At 41.9% G+C, this 20,502-nt stretch overlaps 2 protein-coding genes across 2 annotated transcripts in view; one reads left to right on the top strand and one right to left on the bottom strand.

Moving 5' to 3' along the window:
* REV3L (REV3 like, DNA directed polymerase zeta catalytic subunit) overlaps positions 1–10,279 on the top strand; it is a 70,548-nt gene extending 60,269 nt beyond the window's left edge. The window contains exons 25-31 of the mRNA XM_031066680.1: positions 76–185; positions 1,208–1,322; positions 2,715–2,852; positions 3,658–3,848; positions 4,865–5,111; positions 6,544–6,753; positions 9,120–10,279. Coding sequence (XP_030922540.1) covers positions 76–185; positions 1,208–1,322; positions 2,715–2,852; positions 3,658–3,848; positions 4,865–5,111; positions 6,544–6,753; positions 9,120–9,260 — 1,152 coding nt within the window. The 3' untranslated portion in view covers positions 9,261–10,279. The remainder of the gene's footprint in view (positions 1–75; positions 186–1,207; positions 1,323–2,714; positions 2,853–3,657; positions 3,849–4,864; positions 5,112–6,543; positions 6,754–9,119) is intronic.
* Positions 10,280–10,504: 225 nt separating this feature from the next.
* Positions 10,505–20,478, bottom strand: MFSD4B (major facilitator superfamily domain containing 4B). The gene is made up of 4 exons (XM_031066720.1): positions 20,331–20,478; positions 20,131–20,247; positions 17,976–18,092; positions 10,505–15,687 (listed from the first exon to the last, which is right to left on the bottom strand). The coding sequence occupies exons 1-4, from the start codon at positions 20,476–20,478 to the stop codon at positions 14,453–14,455; spliced, it is 1,617 nt and encodes a 538-aa protein (XP_030922580.1). The 3' UTR covers positions 10,505–14,452.
* Positions 20,479–20,502: the final 24 nt, after the last annotated feature.

Raw genomic sequence — 20,502 nt, 5'->3', positions numbered from 1 at the left:
ATGGTTAGACTGTGTTTACCAAGAGCTAGTATTTGGTTTAGCAGTAGAATAAAGATTTTCAATCTAACTTTGCAGATTGGAGACAGCATTGTCCACAAAGCCAGAGAAACATTGGAGCGTGCCATTAAACTGGTGAATGATACAAAAAAATGGGGTGCTCACGTTGTATATGGTGATACAGACAGGTAATTCATGATCTGCTTCTTCAAATGTTTTAAAACCATAGTAGTTCTTCATAGATAGATAGATTTTGCTTTTGTCTCAACAAGGCAAATTTATGATGCTGAAGAGGGCATGTGGATCTTTTTTGGACGTTGCTTACTGCCTTGCAGAATATGCAAAGTGAATAATACTGAATTTGCTTGGGTTTCTTTAAGTACTTCAGAGGTTTCCTTTCTTTTGAAAATTATGTGGAACAGAAAGAGGGGGGAGAATATTTTTTCAGTTGTGAATTAATATAAATCTAGTTTACCAAATTATTTTTATTTTGTGCCTGTTTCTGATGCCGTTTTTATTTTTGAAAATAGAGTATATATAACAGTAGGCATTGCACCTCGAGGCAGGCACTGTTTTAAGCTTCAGAAGTGGATACAATTCAAAAGCAGCCACCAGAGCATACAGAGATATTATTAGGCTGCCTGACATACATTTTCTCAGTCAGTCTTTCATCTAAATAATAGCCATGCTCTAGGCATATCCATCTCTGTTCCACACTTGGATAATTTTTCAGCCATTGGGAAACAAAACTTGTCTGGCTGTCCTTTCTTAATAACTTATGAATCCAGTGACTGATTTCAGCCAGATCTGATAAAAGACTTGACATTTCAAAGATACTGAATTCATAGTGGTTTAATTAAAAAAAAAAATGTTGGAGAAAGGAAGTAAAATCCTGCTGCTTCCCATAGTGGGGAAAAAATGGTATCACCAGAGCTCTTTACAATACTTCCCTGGGAACTCCAGTTTAGCAGTGTGTGGGAGCAGTCCATTCCCTGCCTCATCAGATAGTCACAGCATTCATTAGCCCTTTGGCACTTCTCATCTCATGCTGAATACTGAAGTTTTTCAGATTTTTGGCTTTTCTAGCTGAAGAAGGGGAATACAGCTCATAATAACATCCTTGCCTTGCTACCAGGAAACTACAGCATATGGTTTCCAGGAATTATGTTGAATAGATTTGCATTCACTTCCTGTGTCTGATTTCTTGTAGCATGTTTGTACTCTTGAAAGGAGCCACAAAGGAGCAGTCCTTTAAGATTGGTCAAGAAATTGCTGAAGCTGTAACAGCAACAAATCCCAAGCCTGTTAAACTGAAATTTGAAAAGGTAAAAGGAAAATATTTTGCTTGAAATGTGTTAGGTGTTATCAAAACAACAACAAGGAAATAAAAACCAAACAAAAAAAAGCCCCAAAAAAGTTGAAGATAAAATATTTTTCTGAACCCTAATGTACATAAGGATAAACAAGTCATGTGCTGTTTCTGCAAATATATTGCAAGCTCCTTAATGCCTCAGGGACCTTTTCAGAGGAACACTGTAGTGTGAATAAAGAGAAATGTTCCTAATTTTGTACCAGTGGCTTGTTGTGCCAGCAGCATCAGGCAGTTTGAATTCCTGTCTCATCAGTTTTTGGAAATATCTCCCTCAGTTTGGTATTGTATACCTGCAATTGAATCAATGCGTGCGGCTTAGCAGAGGAAATGTTCACCATCCCCAGTTCCAGTGCATTAATTACAAACCTGATATTTATTTTTCAGCCAGCCTTAGCACAGTCACTTCAGCATATGTCCACATGATATATACACCTGTAAAATGAAAAGTCATTAAAATCTATTCATGAGGCTTCTGGAAGAAATAATAACCACAACAAATCTTTTAGAAGAGAGTAAGGCAATATGTTACTGATTTTCCCGGAAGTTTGTCACTGTAAAGTCATTAGCAAGATGTTCAGGTCAGTTAGCATTAGTTCAGGTGGTCTGGATATTTTCAAAGTACATACCTGACTCAACAAGGTCAATCAAAATTTGTAAGCTTCAGGCAACCTAAACTCACTGCTCCCTCTTCCATGAGAGTCAGGAAGATGTGGTGTTATCCAAGTAACACTACAAAGAAGAAGTTGTTCTCCATTCTTTCATTTTAAAGTATTCAAGGAATGCTTACCACAATCAAGAATCAAGTAAGAGGTTGGAGAAAACAAACAAAAGAGACCATGACCCTAAAAATCCGTTCCTGAGAAAACTGTTCTCCAAGCACAGGCATTTAAAAATCATATTTGCTTGAAATGGAGATACTAGCAGATTTTTGGCATCTTCTTAAGTCTGAAAACAGAAAGTTCTAAGCCACTACTTGTGCTGGGAACATTTTCTTCTCTGATGTTTAAAATGAAATTGTCTTTATAAGAAAGAAAGATAATAGAGTTACATTAGAAATGGTGACAGGTGCAATCTAGAAAAGTAAAGGTACTTGCAACAATGTATACTGTGTGTCACTTTCCACCTGAGCTTCAGCTAAATGAAATATAAAGTGATTTAAGAATGGAACACCACAGAATCCCAACTTCCTCAGTCATCCTTTAAGAGTCCTTTGATCTATTTTATCAGTTGTAATGGTTTAACAAAAAAACAAACAAACAAACCAACAAAGCACAGTATTCCTTAGGAAACCCTCTATGTTCCAAACACATTGCAGACTGGGCCGTCTTCTTTCTAAACATTCCAGGTCTACTTGCCATGTGTCCTGCAAACTAAGAAGAGGTATGTGGGTTACATGTATGAAACACTGGACCAGAAGGACCCAGTATTTGATGCAAAAGGCATAGAGACAGTCCGAAGGGACTCCTGTCCTGCTGTTTCCAAGGTAAACTATTCATAGATTTCTTCCTGAATGAAATTACAATCTTCTGTAATTTCATTATTTATTTATCCTTTCTCAAAGTTTCTAGTCCTTTGAGTTGTCTTAATCTCTGTTTTTCTTGTGTGAGCTATTTGAAAGATAAATTGAAGATCTTTTACAGCATTAGAAGGATTTCTATGTTACAGATTATATTTCATCCCATAAAAAGCCCTTGGCCCATGTGAGCCCTCTCAAAGACCATTCTTGATCCAGTTCACTTCAGCTGGATGTATTACTGCCAGATGAGTGAGACACACTGATCTGTCTTCCAAATAGCTCACTTACATAATTCTAGTTCAGCTAAGCATTCCCTTAAAATACCTTTTTTTGCCTGTTTATTTTAAGCTGTGTATTGAGAGGTTAAAAAGAAATTAGGATATCGTGTCCTTAGCCAAATTAAAAGAAATTTATGCCAGTAAAAAAGATAATAACATAGAAGGGTAAAGTCATGGCAAAATATTTTAGATGGCAGGGTAAAACATCTTCTCTCATACTTTGGAAACTTCTATAATTGTTGAAAAAATCTTAGTGCTGGAGTATGGATGATGTTATGAAAGATGTGGCAAACTGAGGAAAAAGTTGTCCAGTAATGTGTTTATGAATGTCTTTGAGTGGAAGGCATTGCAACCTATCAATATCCTAGTTCACCACTGGTAGTTTTTCTAAGCACTGGCTTTGTATTTCCATATAATTTACTGAATTAATTGCAACTAATTCTTTTTTATTCAAACATACATGTTTTTCTCACCTTTCTCTTTTGGTTGTAAAGATACTTGAGTGTTCTATCAAGCTGCTATTTGAAACACGGGACATCAGTCAGATCAAGCAGTATGTTCAGAATCAATGCATGAAGTTACTGGAAGGAAAAGCCAGCATGCAGGACTTCATCTTTGCAAAAGAGTACAGAGGGAGCTCAGCATACAAACCTGGAGCCTGTGTACCTGCTCTGGAAATCACCAGGTAATGAGATCAAGAAGTGCTAATCACAGATATTTCTTACCTTGACCTTTGTGCTGACAGGTTATGAGTAGGAGCTCGTAGGTTTTTTTGTCTTGACCTTTATACTGTCAAGGTACAGGTAGCAGTCAGATGTCTTTTTCAAATACTGTTGAAGCAATTGTCCCTAAATTTCTTCTGTGTGTGAAAAGAGATGGTCCTGGAAAGAGCCACATGTGCAAGAGGAAAGTCTTGTCAGGACACTGTGATAGCGTGTTCACTTCTGTTACTTAACAGCTTGGGTTTTGTACAAGGGCTGGACTCTCCTAGATTATTCATCACTCCCAGTTATTAAATATGTTACAGATTGTGACAGTGATGTCTCTTAGTGCTGTGAAATACATTACCAGGCATAGTTTTTCATTTTAAATAAAGTACCTTACCTAAAGTTAATATTTCATCCTGTTGATATCCTTGATCAGTAAGAGAAAAGTAGATAATGTAAGCTGAAACATTTTGCCGCCTTGCTTAATACAAAAGGTCTTCCAGTTAAGCTATGCTTCTGTAATAAAACAACATCAAAGTCCAAAACTGATATCTACTTCAAATTGAATTGTCCTTTGCTTTCTGAGTGAAGGATAATTCAGTTTGAAGCAGGTATCATTCTACTGAGCAAGCTATCTCAGAAAGCAAAGAACCAGAATTTGACCAGAAAGCAAATTGTACTTGAGCTCTTTTTAGTACCCTGGCTGTTCTTACTAAAATATTTCTTAAGGAAGTGGTAGATAGAAAACAGCCTACATGCAAATCCAAGTGACCTAAAACAGACCATGTCTTTAGGGTTTGTGCCCCAGGTTCTACAATTTAGGTCCGATCACAAGACAAATTAAAAATGAAACATTTTGGTCCTGTGCTTCATAATAGGCACTGACTTCAGTCATGTGGAGAGCAACTAATCTGGTCAGATGGGGAGGCTTACAGGCAAATGAAGTAACTATGAGTGTGCCTCTGGATGCATTCTCAAGGCTGTGTTTTGGCAGGAGAATGCTTGCCTACGACCGTCGCTCGGAGCCGCGCGTGGGGGAGCGCGTGCCCTACGTCATCGTGTACGGCATGCCCGGCCTGCCCCTGATCCAGCTCGTCCGGCGGCCCCTGGAGCTGCTGCAGGACCCCAGCCTGAGGCTCAACGCCACCTACTACATCACCAAGCAGATCCTGCCCCCCCTGGCCAGGGTCTTCTCGCTCATTGGCATAGACGTCTTCAGCTGGTACCACGAGCTGCCCCGGGTGAGTGTTTTCTGACAGGAGTTAGCAAGTGCAGTGCATCTGGCAGCAGTGTTTGGCCTTGCTGTTACTTGCAGTGGAATCAGGTTGATAGGAGGCAACAGCAAAGGTTATTTTGTGAAGAAGTGTTTGATGCTCAAATATGCAGTCCTGAGATCTTCCGTGTGGGGTTTTTTTCACATAGTAAATCAGTTTTTTCAACCCTTCTTTGCTGAGCTGATCACAGTCATCCTCTGTTTCCTGATCCCTTCTGTAGTTTAAGAGAATGTTTTGCCATAACTCTGTATTTTTAGCAGTATGTGTATGTGCGTCTGTTTAGCCATACCACTTTTTAAATCTCTCTATATTAGATGTTGGAACTCCTGTTTTTCCAAAATGTTTTGACATCTCTTGTCTGTATAAAAAGGGTGGCATGCCCCAGCAGCAGGAACATTTGAAAAATTTTATCACCAGAAATGTAAAGCCAATAATACCCAAACATGACTTCCCTAAAAGTTAAAGAAGTCATTGAGATGCAGGAAAAGAAGCATTAGATAGCTGGATTTTAGTTTGTGATTCCCCTGACAAAAAGGGATGGTGAAAGACAGTGTGTCTGTGTAGTTCGGTTACTCTGCTCAGAACAGACTTCAGCAGCCTAGTAATACATCATGTTCCCACTGCAATATAGCAGTATAGCTGTATTTCCCAATACAGCCTTGATTGACTTCCATTCTTCTTCTTTTCTTTACCTTTCCAATGGCACCGTGGCAGTCACCTTAAGTATCTCCAACAAGCTGTTCTAAAAAGATAAAAAGAGCCCTGGCTTTCTGCAAGGCCAAGGAGCAGCAAGGAAGTCACAGGGAGCAGAGCAGCAGGAGAGTGAAGGATAGCACAAAGCAAAAGTCATGCAGCAGCAGCAGGAGTAAGTGCAGAGGACAAACTTCCCAGGGAGATGGGCCAGTGGTGGAGCCCTGTCCAAGGAAATCAGAGCATGAGCTACAAAGCACCAGGCAGAGCTGTGCTCAGGACTGCCTGGCACAGACACTCCAGGGCAGGTAGCATCCAGAAAACAGCCACTGGAGCTGCAGCCAGGGCACATTTAGATGCGAATCAGACCAGTACCCAAAAACGGAGCAGCTGCAGGAGGCAGAGTTTGAGGTGAGATCAGGAGTTAAGCATGTGTGTGACCAAGGACTTTTCTGGTTACAGATTCCCTGTGAAATAGGTGTTGGGGAGGGCTCTGTTCAGTGTATCTCTTCAGGGCCAGTGCTGCACTCTTCAGAGTGCTGTGATCCATGTTCATAATTTGTGTATGAACCCAGGCCCTGCAGGCCATCTTGCACTTTCTTACTCCTTTGGAAAAAAAACCCAACAACTGTGTAATCTATGAATAAGGCAAGCTGCTCTAAGCTGCTCTCTTGGAAGTTCATTACCTCTTAATTATTTTTCTTGACAGATTCAGAAGGCTGCCTCAGCTGCCCACACTGAGCTAGAGGGACGCAAAGGCACCATCTCCCAGTATTTCACGACCTTACACTGTCCTGTGTGTGATGAACTGACCCAGTATGGGATCTGTAATAAATGCAGAAGCCAGCCCCAGCATGTGGTAGTGATTCTCAACCAAGAAATCCGAGAGTTGGAGCGTAAACAAGAGCAGCTGGTCCAGGTACGATTAAAGCATTGTCAGATGTCTGTCAGCAAAAGACAGGGGCTGAGATTTCAAAGCAGTGCGTTACTGAATACTCCGAAAGAAACGGTCCAGGTTTAAATGTGCTGCAGATTGTTTGCTTTACCCATTGCTGTTGAAGGCAGCAGAGCAGCTGTTACTCTCCTAGGCTTTGTGGAAAGCTAAGGCAAAGGAAGGGATCAGAACAGAAGATGCTTTTCTCATTTTCTTCTGATTTTTAAGAGTACCTTGTATGGTTCATAGGTCCCTTTTTATAATGACAGAGAGCTGTAAGAGTGTAAAAGATTCACTCTTTTTTGCATTAAAATAACAGATGATGTTCTAGAAACAAAAATGTTTGGGTCAGAAAATTTATTTATTTATATGTAAAACATGGATGTGGTTTAGCTTGGGGATTTTCTTGTTACCTTTCCTCTGAATAGGAATTTTCCAAGCTGTTTTTTCCCCTTGAGCTAGAAGTCAATTAAGAGGGTAGCTGACTGTGCTCATGAATATATTACAGCAAAGCACAATGCCTCCCCTTGTGGAAACATATGCATACCTTCACCTAATTTTCATACTGTCATATTTTATAATTAATAAATATTTTAGTGAACATTTATTTTTAGCAGTAGCATGTGAACCATTTTAAAGACTTGTCTGAATGTCAGGGATATAAATGTTCCTAAATCTAAGCATTGATTTGATAGGTTCTCATGGGGTTGCAATTCACTATATAAATATTTCATTACTAAGGTGTGGACTTCGTGCTCTGTTTTGTAATATTTGCCCTTATCTGCACTGTGAATGGCAGAAATGAGGAATTGCATGTTCTGCTGTTTTCCTGCAGTACTTTGAACTCTTGCATTGCTCTTGTTCTGAAATAAAGCAGAACTTGGCAGGCTGGTCCAGCCCCACAGAAGGATCCATGAGTTTGATTAGAACATTCTCTTGTCCCTGCAACACACAACAGCTCAGCAAGGCCTGGGATCCTGCCCCAGTCAGTGTTTGGTGTCTCTGTAAGAGCATCTGTCTTATTTTAATGTGAAGGCTCATATATCCTTCACAGCTTAAATTTTTAGCCCTTTGAGATTATAAACATGCTGGAGCCAGCAGAAAACTGATATAACACTGAGCTGTACATTATTTTAAAATGCACTCAAAAATTACGTGCTCTAGGTTAAAACCATAGACTTCTCCCCTCAACACAAACTGAACTTAGGACTTGTCTCAAGTACCATTTAATTTGGTCCCTTGCACTTAAACCAGCCACAGCCTTTTTCAGAGAACTAGAATAGATGTAGTTCTGAGGACAAACCTGGAACCAGTTGTTTAAATCGTGTTCCTTCTGGTCACAGGATTGGTACCCTCTAAGGTGCCACCTGTGGGACTTGGCCAGGAGGGGCTGCCCCTCTCCAGCCATTGTCAGTCTGCAGGGATTTGGTGCTGATGCTGGCCTGGCATCAGTGTGGAAGGTGGAAAGAAGGAGAAGAACTAGTTTTAAAGGCAAAGGAATACAATTTGGGTTTGTTGATCAGGCTACGCAAGTGATAGAATAAACTGTGTAACATTTTAATGTTACAAAAGACAGGTGTAGTTGGAAGCAACTTTCTAAGGTTTTAGAAAAACTGTTGGAGGTGGCAAATGCTGCAAAGGTTAAAAATACGAGCAGAGCAAGGGCCTTTAGTTTCCTAAAGGTGTCTACCTTTGGAAAAACTACCTGCTGCTATTTTATTCCATCAGGTATCTCACATTAAAAGTACTTTCAAGCAGCACTAACAAGTAATTCCTTGATCAAGAACAGCAGTGCAGCTTCTGTGGCCTGTGTATTTTGGTGTTGGAATTGATTGACTCTGACTAGGTAAAACTCTAATTAAAGCTTATCCTGAAATGAGTAATTTATTTAAAGTCCCTTTTCTCTGCAGAGAATAACTGCAGGACAAGAGTTCTTTCTTTTTTCACTGTGAGACTTTCATAGAGAGTAATTTATCACAAATAGAACACACTGCCCTGCTTAAACCCAGTCAACTTATTTACCTTGTTTTTTCAAGTGCCACCACATGCACAAGTAGGACTTAATTAGCAGGATTGAAACCCAAGCTGTGGAGTTGTGCTGTTGCTCTCTGCCCAGTTCAGTGGGTGATGCTGCCAGCCCCCACCAGCAGCCAAATGAGCTGTCTGGCAGCAGCCCAAGAGGCTGAAGCAGAGAATGGAGCTGCTGTGGGGCCCTCCATGCTGGGGAGAAGCTCTGTGCAGAGGGCTGTGCCTGTTCTGCTAATACAGGCTTGTGGATTTAGTAGTCCCTAGTGGTTTATGCCTCGCTTGTGTTGTTTAAAATAATTTTTGCTTTTTCTTATGTAATACAGATATGCAAGAACTGCACGGGCTGCTTCGACCGGCACATCCAGTGTGTCTCCCTCAACTGCCCCGTGCTTTTCAAGCTCTCCAGAGTGAGCAGAGAACTGTCAAAGGCACCCTATCTCCGCCAGCTGCTTGACCAGTTTTAAATGATCTGTGTTACAGGATTCCAGGTGCTATTTTTTTTTCCTTCAGTGTTTACCACACTAAGACTATTGTGCATGGTGCTTTTTCAGTTCTCACCTAGTCCAGGATTTCCATTTTAACTGTTGGGTTTATTGTCTGAAGAATAATGAACGCTTACCATAACTAAATTGAAAAAAAACCCATTTGTTGATCTATGAATAGCTCACTTTTTAAGATGTAAAAATTTCTTCTTCCTTTCATGTTTCTAACATACTGTTTTATAATGCTGATGTTGAAATAGCTCTGTGTAACATCTTGTAAATCCATTTCAAAGTAGAAGTCAAGTTTACTTCCTGGAGGAAGGAGCACTGAAAACCTCTTGAAATGATAAATCCATTCGTGTGTGTTCTTGAACTGTCAGTATCAAGACGTGTTACTTATATATTCTTCATTCACTTTATAATTTTGTCTGCGAAATATTTTGTAAATACACTTTTTTACTTTTCAAACAACTGAGTAAAATAATGTGCAATGACTTTTATACAGATAATTTTAAAGTTGGTTGGTATATCTCCTCCTAAGTTTTGCTTGATTCCAAGTAGATTGTTATTTTGATCAGACTGTGCAAGCAGTAGTACCATGTGTAGCATTTTGAAACATTATTTTCTAAAAATTGCTGTCTTGCTTTAGCTATTAATGGGGCATTGTGAGGAACTGTGCAAAGACATTTTTGTTACAAACCTGTGGGACTGTTGCAATACTTTAAATATAAAATTTTATTCCATTTTTGCTTGTTTTGTATAGACATTTCTATTGCTTCTAAATATGCTTAAAATATTTTCTTTCCTTACGTACTGTACAGTTAAATCTTATTTGCCACCATCTTGACAAAATGTGTATTTAGAATATTTGTATAACTGTATAAAATGGAAAAGGAATTATGTGGTCAGTGCATTGTTTTCTAAACTGGAAATCATTTTGTTTTAGAAGTTAATAATGGAAACCATATTAAAGTTGAATAAAATGATATGGTAAAAAATGATACGGGTTTTTTTAATATTTACCCTCAATTTGTTTTCTTCTCTGACACACACAGTAATGTAAAAACAAGACTGCTCAAATCAAAGTTAAGAATCCAGCTTAAACTTCGAGATCTAAAACATCAGTAGAAATTCTTAGAGGCCTTCCCCAAACCAGAAGAGAAACATTTCCAGTTTTCCATTAGTCAGAAAAGAACCAAGTTTTAAATTTAAAAGTCCAGAGAACGTTTGAAAAATAGAAGAAAACTTTATTTACATCAGGGAACCTGAGTGCCTTCTCCAGATAAGAATTTATTACAGTCAAGACACCAGTCAGTCTGTTAAATGTCACATTACACAGTAAAACCCACACCAAGCAGAATAAAAACTCTTACAGATATAATAGAAAATCCACAGATTGTGATGCGCTTTTATGCAAAGTAACTCTAAAAAAAACAAAACATCAAGGCAGAAAACTTTGCCTGGTCTTGCATTCAAGCATTGGTCAAGTACAGAATTAAAGTGCAAATGCCAGGAGTGAGTGTTTGTAGTACAGTCCAGCACTTGGCAGTGCCTCGGGATAAATAAAGTATTAAATGACACTTAGCTGCAAGAGGTTACCTTTCACACTGGAGCAGAGCACTCATCTTCAAACTATTCCTGGGTTTGTGGACAAAAATAGGATTCTTACCAAATTCAGGTATCTAATTCATGGATTAAAGCTCTTGTCCTCAACAGAGGAATGGCTTTTCTAGCATAAGCAGGGCAGTAGTAATGTAATACAGTAACTCCAAGTAGTTTCAACCCCCAACATGTAAGTACTTGAGCTTTCTGGAGGACCTGTAACTTAAAATAGATCTGCATTGTAAATAGATCCTCACTTCAGCAGTTGATACTAGGAAGCAATTTACTGTGAAAGGAAATTTAAACATGAGAAAACTAATATTCATTGTCTGAAAACAAGCCTTGAGGAACACCAAAATCCAAGAGCAGGGAGCTAAGCCTTGGCCATCACGGCTGCCTAGAATTGGTACGAGCTGGACTCCTCCTTGGAAATGTCCTAGATCTTGTTTTAAACTTAAATTGCTTCAAGCATTTCATTTTCAGTCAAGGGCAGCCCCTGCTGTTAAAAGCAGGCTGGTTAGGGGATAAGGAGAACGCTTTCTGTCTGTCTATCCCTGTTCAAGTTTAAGACCAGAACTAAGACACTGAAGGCTCCAAGTCCTCATTAAGATGACTCTAAATTTAGGCAGGTCTCCACACATCAGTGGAGTGATTCTACACAGATAATTCTTCAGCTTCCACTGTCTTACAGCCACTGCTTTTTGGATCCTTTATTTGTGGGAAATGGCTGCTCTTACTTTGGCTTTCCAGCCTGTTGCTCCATTCCTACTACACAGGCCTCCTGATTATAAAGGAAGAAATGGGGATGAATTGAAATTACTCTCACAGGAGTTAATACAGGCAGGAAAAAAAGAAGAAACTTTTGTGCAATATTTTTACGTTTGCTGGGACGATGCTGGTCAGAAACACAAATAAGTGTCTGTATATATGCAGTAGATAAGCTTCTAAGAGATTACAGCGTATTTCCCAATGCAGCTTTGATTTCATTTTCTGGGGTTTTGTAGTACTTGATTATGCAAATGATATAAAGTAAACTATCCATGTAAACTATCCCTGAGAACAGTCTTACGTGTAGGACATTCCAATCTGGAATTTCATCAACACGTAGCATATAAATTGGGGGAATTTAGAATTTTCCTGGTTGCTCAGTATCTTTCCTTAAGTAATTTTCTTCTGGCACCATGATCTCATGTATGGGGAAACTTTTTTATAGCGATGTCAACACAGGGGGATGGCAGGTCCAGCAGGGAGTTTCTGTATCTATCATTCTGTATCTTTCATTTTCACTGTATCTTTCAACAGTTTCTGCATCTTTCATTGTGTATCTTTCATTGTGTTTAGGTGTCCTGCACCTTCTCCCTGCCCCTCCACCAGTGAGATTTCTCCTCACAGTCAGCTGACACCCTCTACTTCCCACACACACAGAACAGCGTGCAGGAGGGAAAACGGGAAGAGGAAAAACAGTGAAATGCAGGCTCCAGGTGCCCTCACTCCATCCCTCTCTCTGCCTGCCACACTGTTTGCTTCCATGTCACACCAGCGAAGCACTCAGGGCCACAGAGACTCACTCCTGTCACCTGTGCCCCGGCCAGGGCTGGGGCTGGCACTGACCATCCCTGGAAGCAAACAGAACCCTCGTGCCACAAGTGTACCAAGGCTGCATTCTAAAGTGCAGGTACATGCATTGCACTGGAAAAAGATGCCACAGAAGGAATCCATCAAAACCACAGTGGCATTTAAGTGCCAGCAGCAGAAAGAGAGGGAGGCTCTGCAACATGCCAAGCTATTGACAAAAAATCTTCCACTACAAGTTGATTCTGGCTTCTTATTAACTTCTCAGAAGAAAGAAAAAGCCATTCAAGCCTAGGTTGCATACTTGAAGGACAAGAGAGGGAACAAAAACAGACCTGGAAATCCAGGAACATCTAACATTCTGTTACACCTGAAGCCCTTTTGTTACTAAATGAAACCTCTTAGCAAGAAAAATACTAATAAAAGTGCAAAGTAAAAACCCCAAACAAGAGTACATTCTTATCACACAGACTTAAAAAAATACTTAACTGATTTGGAGTTCCAAGCTGACAAATGGCAAGATTACTGTTCAGAGACAGATTTTGCCATTTACTGTACTTTTTTCCTCTTACCGGGAGGGCTCCCTGGCATGGCTGCACCTGCCCAGGGTTTCCTGCTTAGCAGCAATTAATCTTCACATACAAACCACTGCTTCTCCACTGGGGAGAGTCCATCTCCATGTTGTTCCCCAGAGAAAAAACCCAAATGTCACCAAGCCAGCTGGCCAGGGGCAAGTAGTCATACTGGAAAGGATTGTCTCATTGATAATTCCCTCTCCTCAAATCTCCATTTTAACAGATTACCCTGTTAAGTCTTGGGACAGGAAACCAGAAAAGTTGTGATAACCTTTAACAACTGGCTTAAAAATACCATATATTAAGCAATCTCTTTCACCTGAAGAGAGCCAGCAAGAAAGGTGGAGTGGGACTATTTACAAGAGCATGTAGTGATAGAACAAGGGGGAATGGCTTCAAACTGAAAGAAAGTAGGTTTAGATTAGGTATTAGGGAAAAAAACTTTCCTGTGAGGGTGGTGAGGCTCTGAAACAGGTTGCCCTGAGAAATTGTGGATGCCCCAGCCCTGGAAGTTTTCAAGGCCAGTCTGGATAGAGTTCTAAGCAACCTGGTACAGTGGAAGGTGTCCCTGCCATGGCAGCAGGTTGGAACTGGATGATATTTAAAGGTCCCTTCCAACTCCAACCATTCAAAGATTACATGATCATTTTATCATCTTCTGTGTACATTTGTTGATTTCAGCGGTAGTGCCATAATTAAAATCAGAAACACTTTAAATTATTTAGACTTGTTGCCATTGCTTAGTAGTTGGAGTTATGCATTTGAGCAGATAAACAATGGCCCATTTTGTGCCCTTTCTCATGAACTGCTTTTAAGTGACCCAAAGGCATGGTTTCACTCCTAAGAAATAATTTCCATTTTTTTCTTTGTCTCAGAACCAAAAATTCCTATAGTTAGCCAAAAGGTTATTCAATTTACAGCTGCTGGGCATCACCAGAATTTTTAACTGATTTGATCACACACAACTTTCAAACACAGTAGAAACATTCCTCCTTCACAAGGTGAGAAAGTTCAGCATTACTGGTAACAGATGTCTCTCCTCTGTCATGAAACCATTTTGTGACAAAGCATCTCAGACCTGCATCTTTCACCCACCTCAAAAAACTGAATAGTCTGAGCAGTCCCCTTCTTTCCCAGTTATTACAGCATCTCTTCCTTGGATGCATGCCTCATATGTAGAAAACATCTTCTACGTTTTAACAGTTTTGGCATAGCCAAACATTTATCATATTGCCCCTTTTCACATCACTGAGGACCTTCCCACTCCAAGACATATCCCCTGCAGGCTGAAAATTAAAGAGGAGAAAGGACTGGGAAAATGAACATGCTGAGCTCTGCACCACTATGAAAAGATTCCCGAACCACTTGACAACAGCTACAATTCAATTGCATTTCCATTTTTTAAAAAAAAAGTCAGCTTTGACTCTATTCGCTCTTCTCCCAGTCAATAGTCCCATTTTGTCTCCCAGGGGAACCATCAGCAACCACTGGAGGATCACCCCGTGCATTGTCCAGATGGGGCTGGACAGCTGGAGAGTCCCCTGGTATCCTGTGGGAGGTGTCCCTCAGAGAGTTTTTGAGCTCATCATTCATTTCCACTACCTCAAAGTCTGCATCATTCCACTCTCTCACGTGCTCCTCCTCCTCCTCATCCTCAGTGAGCCTGGAGTTCGACAGCAGAGTTTTGCGGGTCTCCCTGTCACTCACTTCTTGCGAGTCACGCTGCTGGGGCCAGTTGGCCAGTTTGTGCATGACAGGGAAGAGCAGCACTGTCACCATGGAGGTGACAAAGGCAGCGTACATAACGACAGGGACGTGGTGGAACCTGCCTTGGAGGTAGCCCACCGCCACGGGGATGCACATCTCGCCCAGCGCCGCGCCCACCACGAACAGAGAGGCCGTTTTCCCTTCCACCACCGTGTACTGCTCGATCCAGGCGATGCCGCTGGGGAAGATGGTGGCCATGGACGCTCCGTACACGGCACTGCCCGCCCACAGCGCGGCCCGGAAGTGGGAGAAGAAGGCCAGGGCCGTGGAGGAGGCAGCAGAGCACAGGAGGCTCATGACAATCATGGTGGCAGGGGACAGGAAAGCAGCGCCGAATATCGCCGCGCCTCTGCACACGGCAAACGTGCCCCAGAAGACGGAATTCAGGGCGGCTGCTTCACTTTCCTTCATCTCAGCAAAGACCATTGCATGAGTGTATACATAGGAGCCATAAGTGACCTCAGCTCCCACATAGAACAAGAAGAACACGAACAGGAGACCAACGAGAGGCCAGTGGTATTTGGCAAGCTTGTCCTTCTGTGCAGAAGCCTTTGATTTGTCTTTAGCTGAGCCGCTCTTTGAAAACAAAACAAAAAAGAAGATGGAAACTAAGAGAATATAGGTCCCTATGAAAATATAGGACCACAAAAAGTTCTTATTGGGATGGTCGTTCAGTGCTGGTGTCGTTGATGCAGCTGATGCTGTCGGCCCAGACGTGAGGACAGACTCGTTTGTCTTTTCAGCCTGTGCCAGTTCCTCAGATTCAGAACTCCCCAAGTCCATTTGAGCCACCATAGGAGCCAGAAATGCACCAGCAGCAAAACTGAAGTGCAAAGCCTGCAAGTGTGGCCCTGCCTCTGATCCCCAGGTGTACAGTGCCAGTACATTGCCACCTGCAGATCAGAGAGAAAAACATTCATTTTACTCTGAAACTAGATATTGTTTAAAAGAAAACAGAAAACCAACAAAACAAAACAAACCATAACAAATATTGCTAATTCAATGTACAATAATGCCAGGTTTAGCAAATACAATGTGTAAAACAGCAGTTTACTGAAACTCTGCCTTAAATCCGTGTGATTACTTGAGCTTTAGGAGGATATTCAGAGCAGTCAAAACAAAGAGTCACACAGTGGCTTAATCCAGCGGCAATGGACAGACATAACTATGCCAGGTGAGGTTTAGATGGAGTGTTAGGAAAAATTTTTTCATGGGAAATAGTTGTTAAGCATTAGAACAGGCTGCCCAGGAAAGTAGTTAAGTCACCATCCCTGGAGGTATTTAAAAGACGTGTGGATGTGGCATTAGGGACATGGTTTAGGTCTGGACTCAGCAGTGCTGGGTTAAGGGTTGGACCTGATGACCTTAAGGGTACTTTCCCACTTAGGGACCCTATGATTCTATGGTTCTCATTACCCTACTTGACAATTTGCAGCATTTTTCAGCCTTTTTTTAAAAGGGAAATTTAACTGCTTCTTATTTCTCTAAGCATCAAAAGCAACAATGCCCAATGCTAAGAATCAGAGGAACAAAAACAACATTTAAAATTCATTAAACAACATCCCAGGAAAAACAACAATTCACTTGCTACTGATGGGCTGGGCCCACCACCCCACCGTGTTCAAATGACTTTCCAGAAACAGAAGGGTTTACATCAGTACTGCTGTAAACACCAAACTACAACACCATCAGATCAACAACAACGGTGGGAAATAAGATCTCAGAGAGGTGTTTTGTAGTCCCTCAGAAGAATGCAGGAAAACAAAACAGTAAGCAAATTCCTGGGCTGCAGTACAGCAGCCCTTGTCACTCAGCACTCTTCCAAACCAATTCAGCTTTGCTTTACTGCCTTGCTGTGAGTTTATTCTGCTACTCCTGCTCAGCATGGGGAGTCTCCCTGGCTCTGAGGTCTGATCCAAGCAATACACCCACTGAAGGTATTTTTACCATTGGCTGACAAGATTTTCCCATCCAAAGAATTTTTAAACCAAGTGCCATGTATAACAATCTTACCAGAGGCAGCAAATACAGCTCTGCACTCAGTTTATTTAACATGACCTGTGCTGTGCAAAACCATCTCTTCACTACTGGATCCTGTGCCGTGCTCTTTGTACATCTTAGCAGAGCTCCCTCAAGCCCCACAGAATTCAGGCAGACACTTCACATGTGCAGCCATCGCTCCTCTTTGCTGCCAACCAGCCAAGCCACCCTAGCCAGGCCCTGGCTGGGATGCTTCCAGAGCTGTTTGGATGGCTAAGCTAACACATGAGTCAGCTCTTTCTTGGAAATAACCCTGCCCTGAAGGTGATCAAGCAGCTGCTGTAGTGCCTTGCTGGTTAGAGCCTCCCCAGGCTCCTGCAGGAGGGCAGCAGAGCCAGCACACGCTGCTGGGACATCGCTGGAGAGGTGCCAGGAGTGGCTGCCTGCTGTTGCCTCACCACCACGTGCTGCAGCAATGCCAGAGCACTCTGCTGACTGATGCACTTTTGGGCATTTCCTAATCTCCATGTGCAAGTGTGCCAGCATTTCCCAGGCATCTCCAAGCGTGCCCAAACCCTCTGCTGTGGCCTTGCCTCCTGATGCAAGCTGCCTGCTAAAGCCAGCCTTCCCTGAGCCACCCTGTCCAAGCCTGCCCAGGGACTCCTTTTGTGGGAGTTCATTTTCACACCTCCAGCACAACTGACCTTTCTGACCACACCTACACTTGCTCTGCAACTTCACCAACATATCTCAGGATCACAGAATCATTTAGGCTGGAAAAGATCCCAGAGATCATCTTCCTCCAATAATAATCCTCTGCTAAGAAACTGGGTTTGAGCAGCTGTCCAGCAAAAGTGCTGGGTTTGGGGTTTTTTTGCCCAGGCCATTTGCAGTATGCACAAGCCACAGACATAGAATCGGGGGGACAGAACAAATTTGTATTCCCAGCCACCTAAGCATGGCTGGCCAAAGGTGGAAAACATCCCTTAATTCAGGGAGATGGGCACCATGGTGCTGTGAACTCCCAGCTGCAGGTGGGCAGCTCTGCCAACAGCAGCTGTAAGAATCTCAAACACCAAGGCTTTGCCCAGGACTCTCTTTTCATTCAAGATGCATCACAAGAAAAACCAGCAACTGTTTTGGTATGCTAAAGTTTCCAATTCTTTTGCTGAAAGAACTGCCAGAGCACAGGGTGCCCTACCTGTGTCCAGAATTCCCATGGAACCTCCGATAACTGACATCAAGATGGTCAATTGCAGGGATTGGTTACACCAGGGTATCACATAAAGACCAGCTGCTGTTCCAAGCATGGAGAAGGCTGCAAAGGTTAAAAAACAAAACACTCACTTACTACAGTTTCCACTTAAATAACACAGAAGAACAAGAAATACCATAAATTTATGATTCTTAAAGTTACAGATAATCCTAATAAGGGATGCAATGTAAATACCTCTTCAATCCGTGGTTAGCAGCAGCAGCAGCTGGGAAGTTCAACAGATCATTTTTTAGTTGGAAAAAAAAAGGAATTTCATCAAACCTTGCATGACAAACTTCTCTGGCTAAAGCAAAGAGAGGAGTAGCTCCTGCTAGGACACTAAGAAGTCTTCTGCAAACTCCTGATTTAGAAATGTGACTTCAGTAAACCATGGGTTTGAGCAGTGTCAAGCCTGTCCTCTGAGAACTGCACAACGTTTAATTTGGCTCCATTTTTAAAAGAACCCAAATAACTAAGCTCTTAAAAATCCTATAAAATAATTGTACCTTGTCCACCAAGTGATCTTCATATAAAGATGCTGACTTTTATTTCTATTTTGTTCTCACATGTGGGATGTATTCCAAGGGATTTCTGGGGCTTTAGACAGAACTACAAAATTTCTCATAAATAAATTTTGCAGCAATTCATTACGTGTATTCGTTTTGCCATTACTGGCTACACTTACAACATGTCATTTCAAAAAATATTTTTAGCAGATGGAAATTGCTTTTATTACCATTTGGGAGAAAATTCAGCAGTTCAATTCTCTGCTTATAATTGCCTCCATAATAAAACAACCTGCAATTAATATCTTGAACAGAAAATATTAGGTTCTTAGAGAGCTTGTACCAGTTCAGCTGTCTCTATTCTTTTTAAAATCAATATGTGATCATAGATGCAGCAGATACTTAAAACATCAATGGGGCCCAAGGTATTTAAGAATTTAGGTTGATTCCAAAAAAAACCCAGCAACAATGTCCAGAACCCTAAAGACCTAGCAAGATACTTGGAATACACGCCTCAAAACATTTTTGAAGGTGGTGTGCATGCTGAGCTGCATGAAGCTAACACTAGAGGTTGGGAATACTAAGTGCAGCTGCTCAGGTGCCACACTCAAACCTGAAAAGTAACTTCTCAGCAAGGGCTCAATTGTCCACTTCAGCTCTATGCCTGATAATCAGCACTTTAAAATTTCCTTGACAAATAGATGATGTTTTCAATTTTTCCTCTGTATAGAGTTTTTCTCTGTAGCAGAGTTCCAGCAGTTGAAAGATGGGAGGCAAAACTACACAAGCCAAAATCTCTTACAGGTAGCCCTGAGATGATAAAAATGAGAACAGGTTCAGTAGTTCAAATTGTGGTCTTGCCATAAGCATTACCAAACTGGAAAGGATTAAGAGATCCATCATTTCCCAAGCATTGTTAACAGACAGCCATCCTCAAGGAAAGAAGGAAATACTAAACTATTTCAAGTTAACCTTGGTTTCTACAGGTGTGTGCACTGATTCCATTACAGGAGGCAAAGTCTGACTTGGTCAGGTGCACAAGGAGGGGGTCAAAGGAAAGCCACTCCACGACTGCAAACACTAGCAATGGGAAAAGAGATCTTATCTGAACTGACCATATGATTACAGCATGCTCCTTATGGGAGGCACAGTTCCCTGAACTAACGAGGAGAGCGAGCCCTGGTACACATTTTAATCCCTAACTTAGAGCACAAAGGCACTTGAAAGAAAAAAAGACAGGGCTTCCACTATTTTTGGTGTGGGAATGGGACACAACTCTAAAAGGAGCCCCTCCTTTCTGGATGCTGAGTGTGGCTCCTGGATCCCTGCTGGTTGAGCAGCCTCGCTCTGCCTGGACAAAGCTGGTCCTGTGCTCCTACAGGAGCAAGTTTCCACAAGTCCAGAAAACTGTAAGTCGTCAGCTGTGGCACCCACAGTTTAATTGTTTTCACAAACAGTGGAATTAATTACAAACAGTAATTAATGTTTCCCACTGTAAGTTAGTTAAAATTTAGCTACAGCCCTCCATCAAAGGCCACAGGCTTTCGTTCCGTGCACGAAGCTGATCGTGACTGATGAGTGTTAAGTAAGGAAACAGGAAGCTCGCCCCGCAGAAATGCGCTTCGGCGAGACTGCTGGAGGTTTCAGCTGCACACACGGCAGCCCGGACACAGCTTCCTGTTCCACGCGCTGTACGGTGTCGCTACAGAAGCCTGTTATGTTCCAAGAGCACCTACAATGTACCCATTACTTGATACAAACTGGAAAAGGCCCAGTTGTTCTTTTCAGAGCGAACCATTGGTCGATCCATGCAGATTTCGTCCGTTCGATCCCAGTTCCCGCTCGGCCATGCCCGGCGGGCCCGGGCTCTGGCAGTGATGCTGCAGCGCGGCGCTGCCCGCCACTCGCGGTGCCACCAGCCAGGCAGGGCGACATGGCGACATGCCCTTCTGGGGAAACAGCACCAC

The sequence above is a fragment of the Geospiza fortis genome, unplaced genomic scaffold (genome assembly GCF_000277835.1).
Source record: "Geospiza fortis unplaced genomic scaffold, GeoFor_1.0 scaffold98, whole genome shotgun sequence".
NCBI lineage: Eukaryota > Metazoa > Chordata > Aves > Passeriformes > Thraupidae > Geospiza > Geospiza fortis.
Note: the sequence above shows the minus strand (reverse complement) of the source record. Positions and strands in the feature narration are given on the sequence as shown.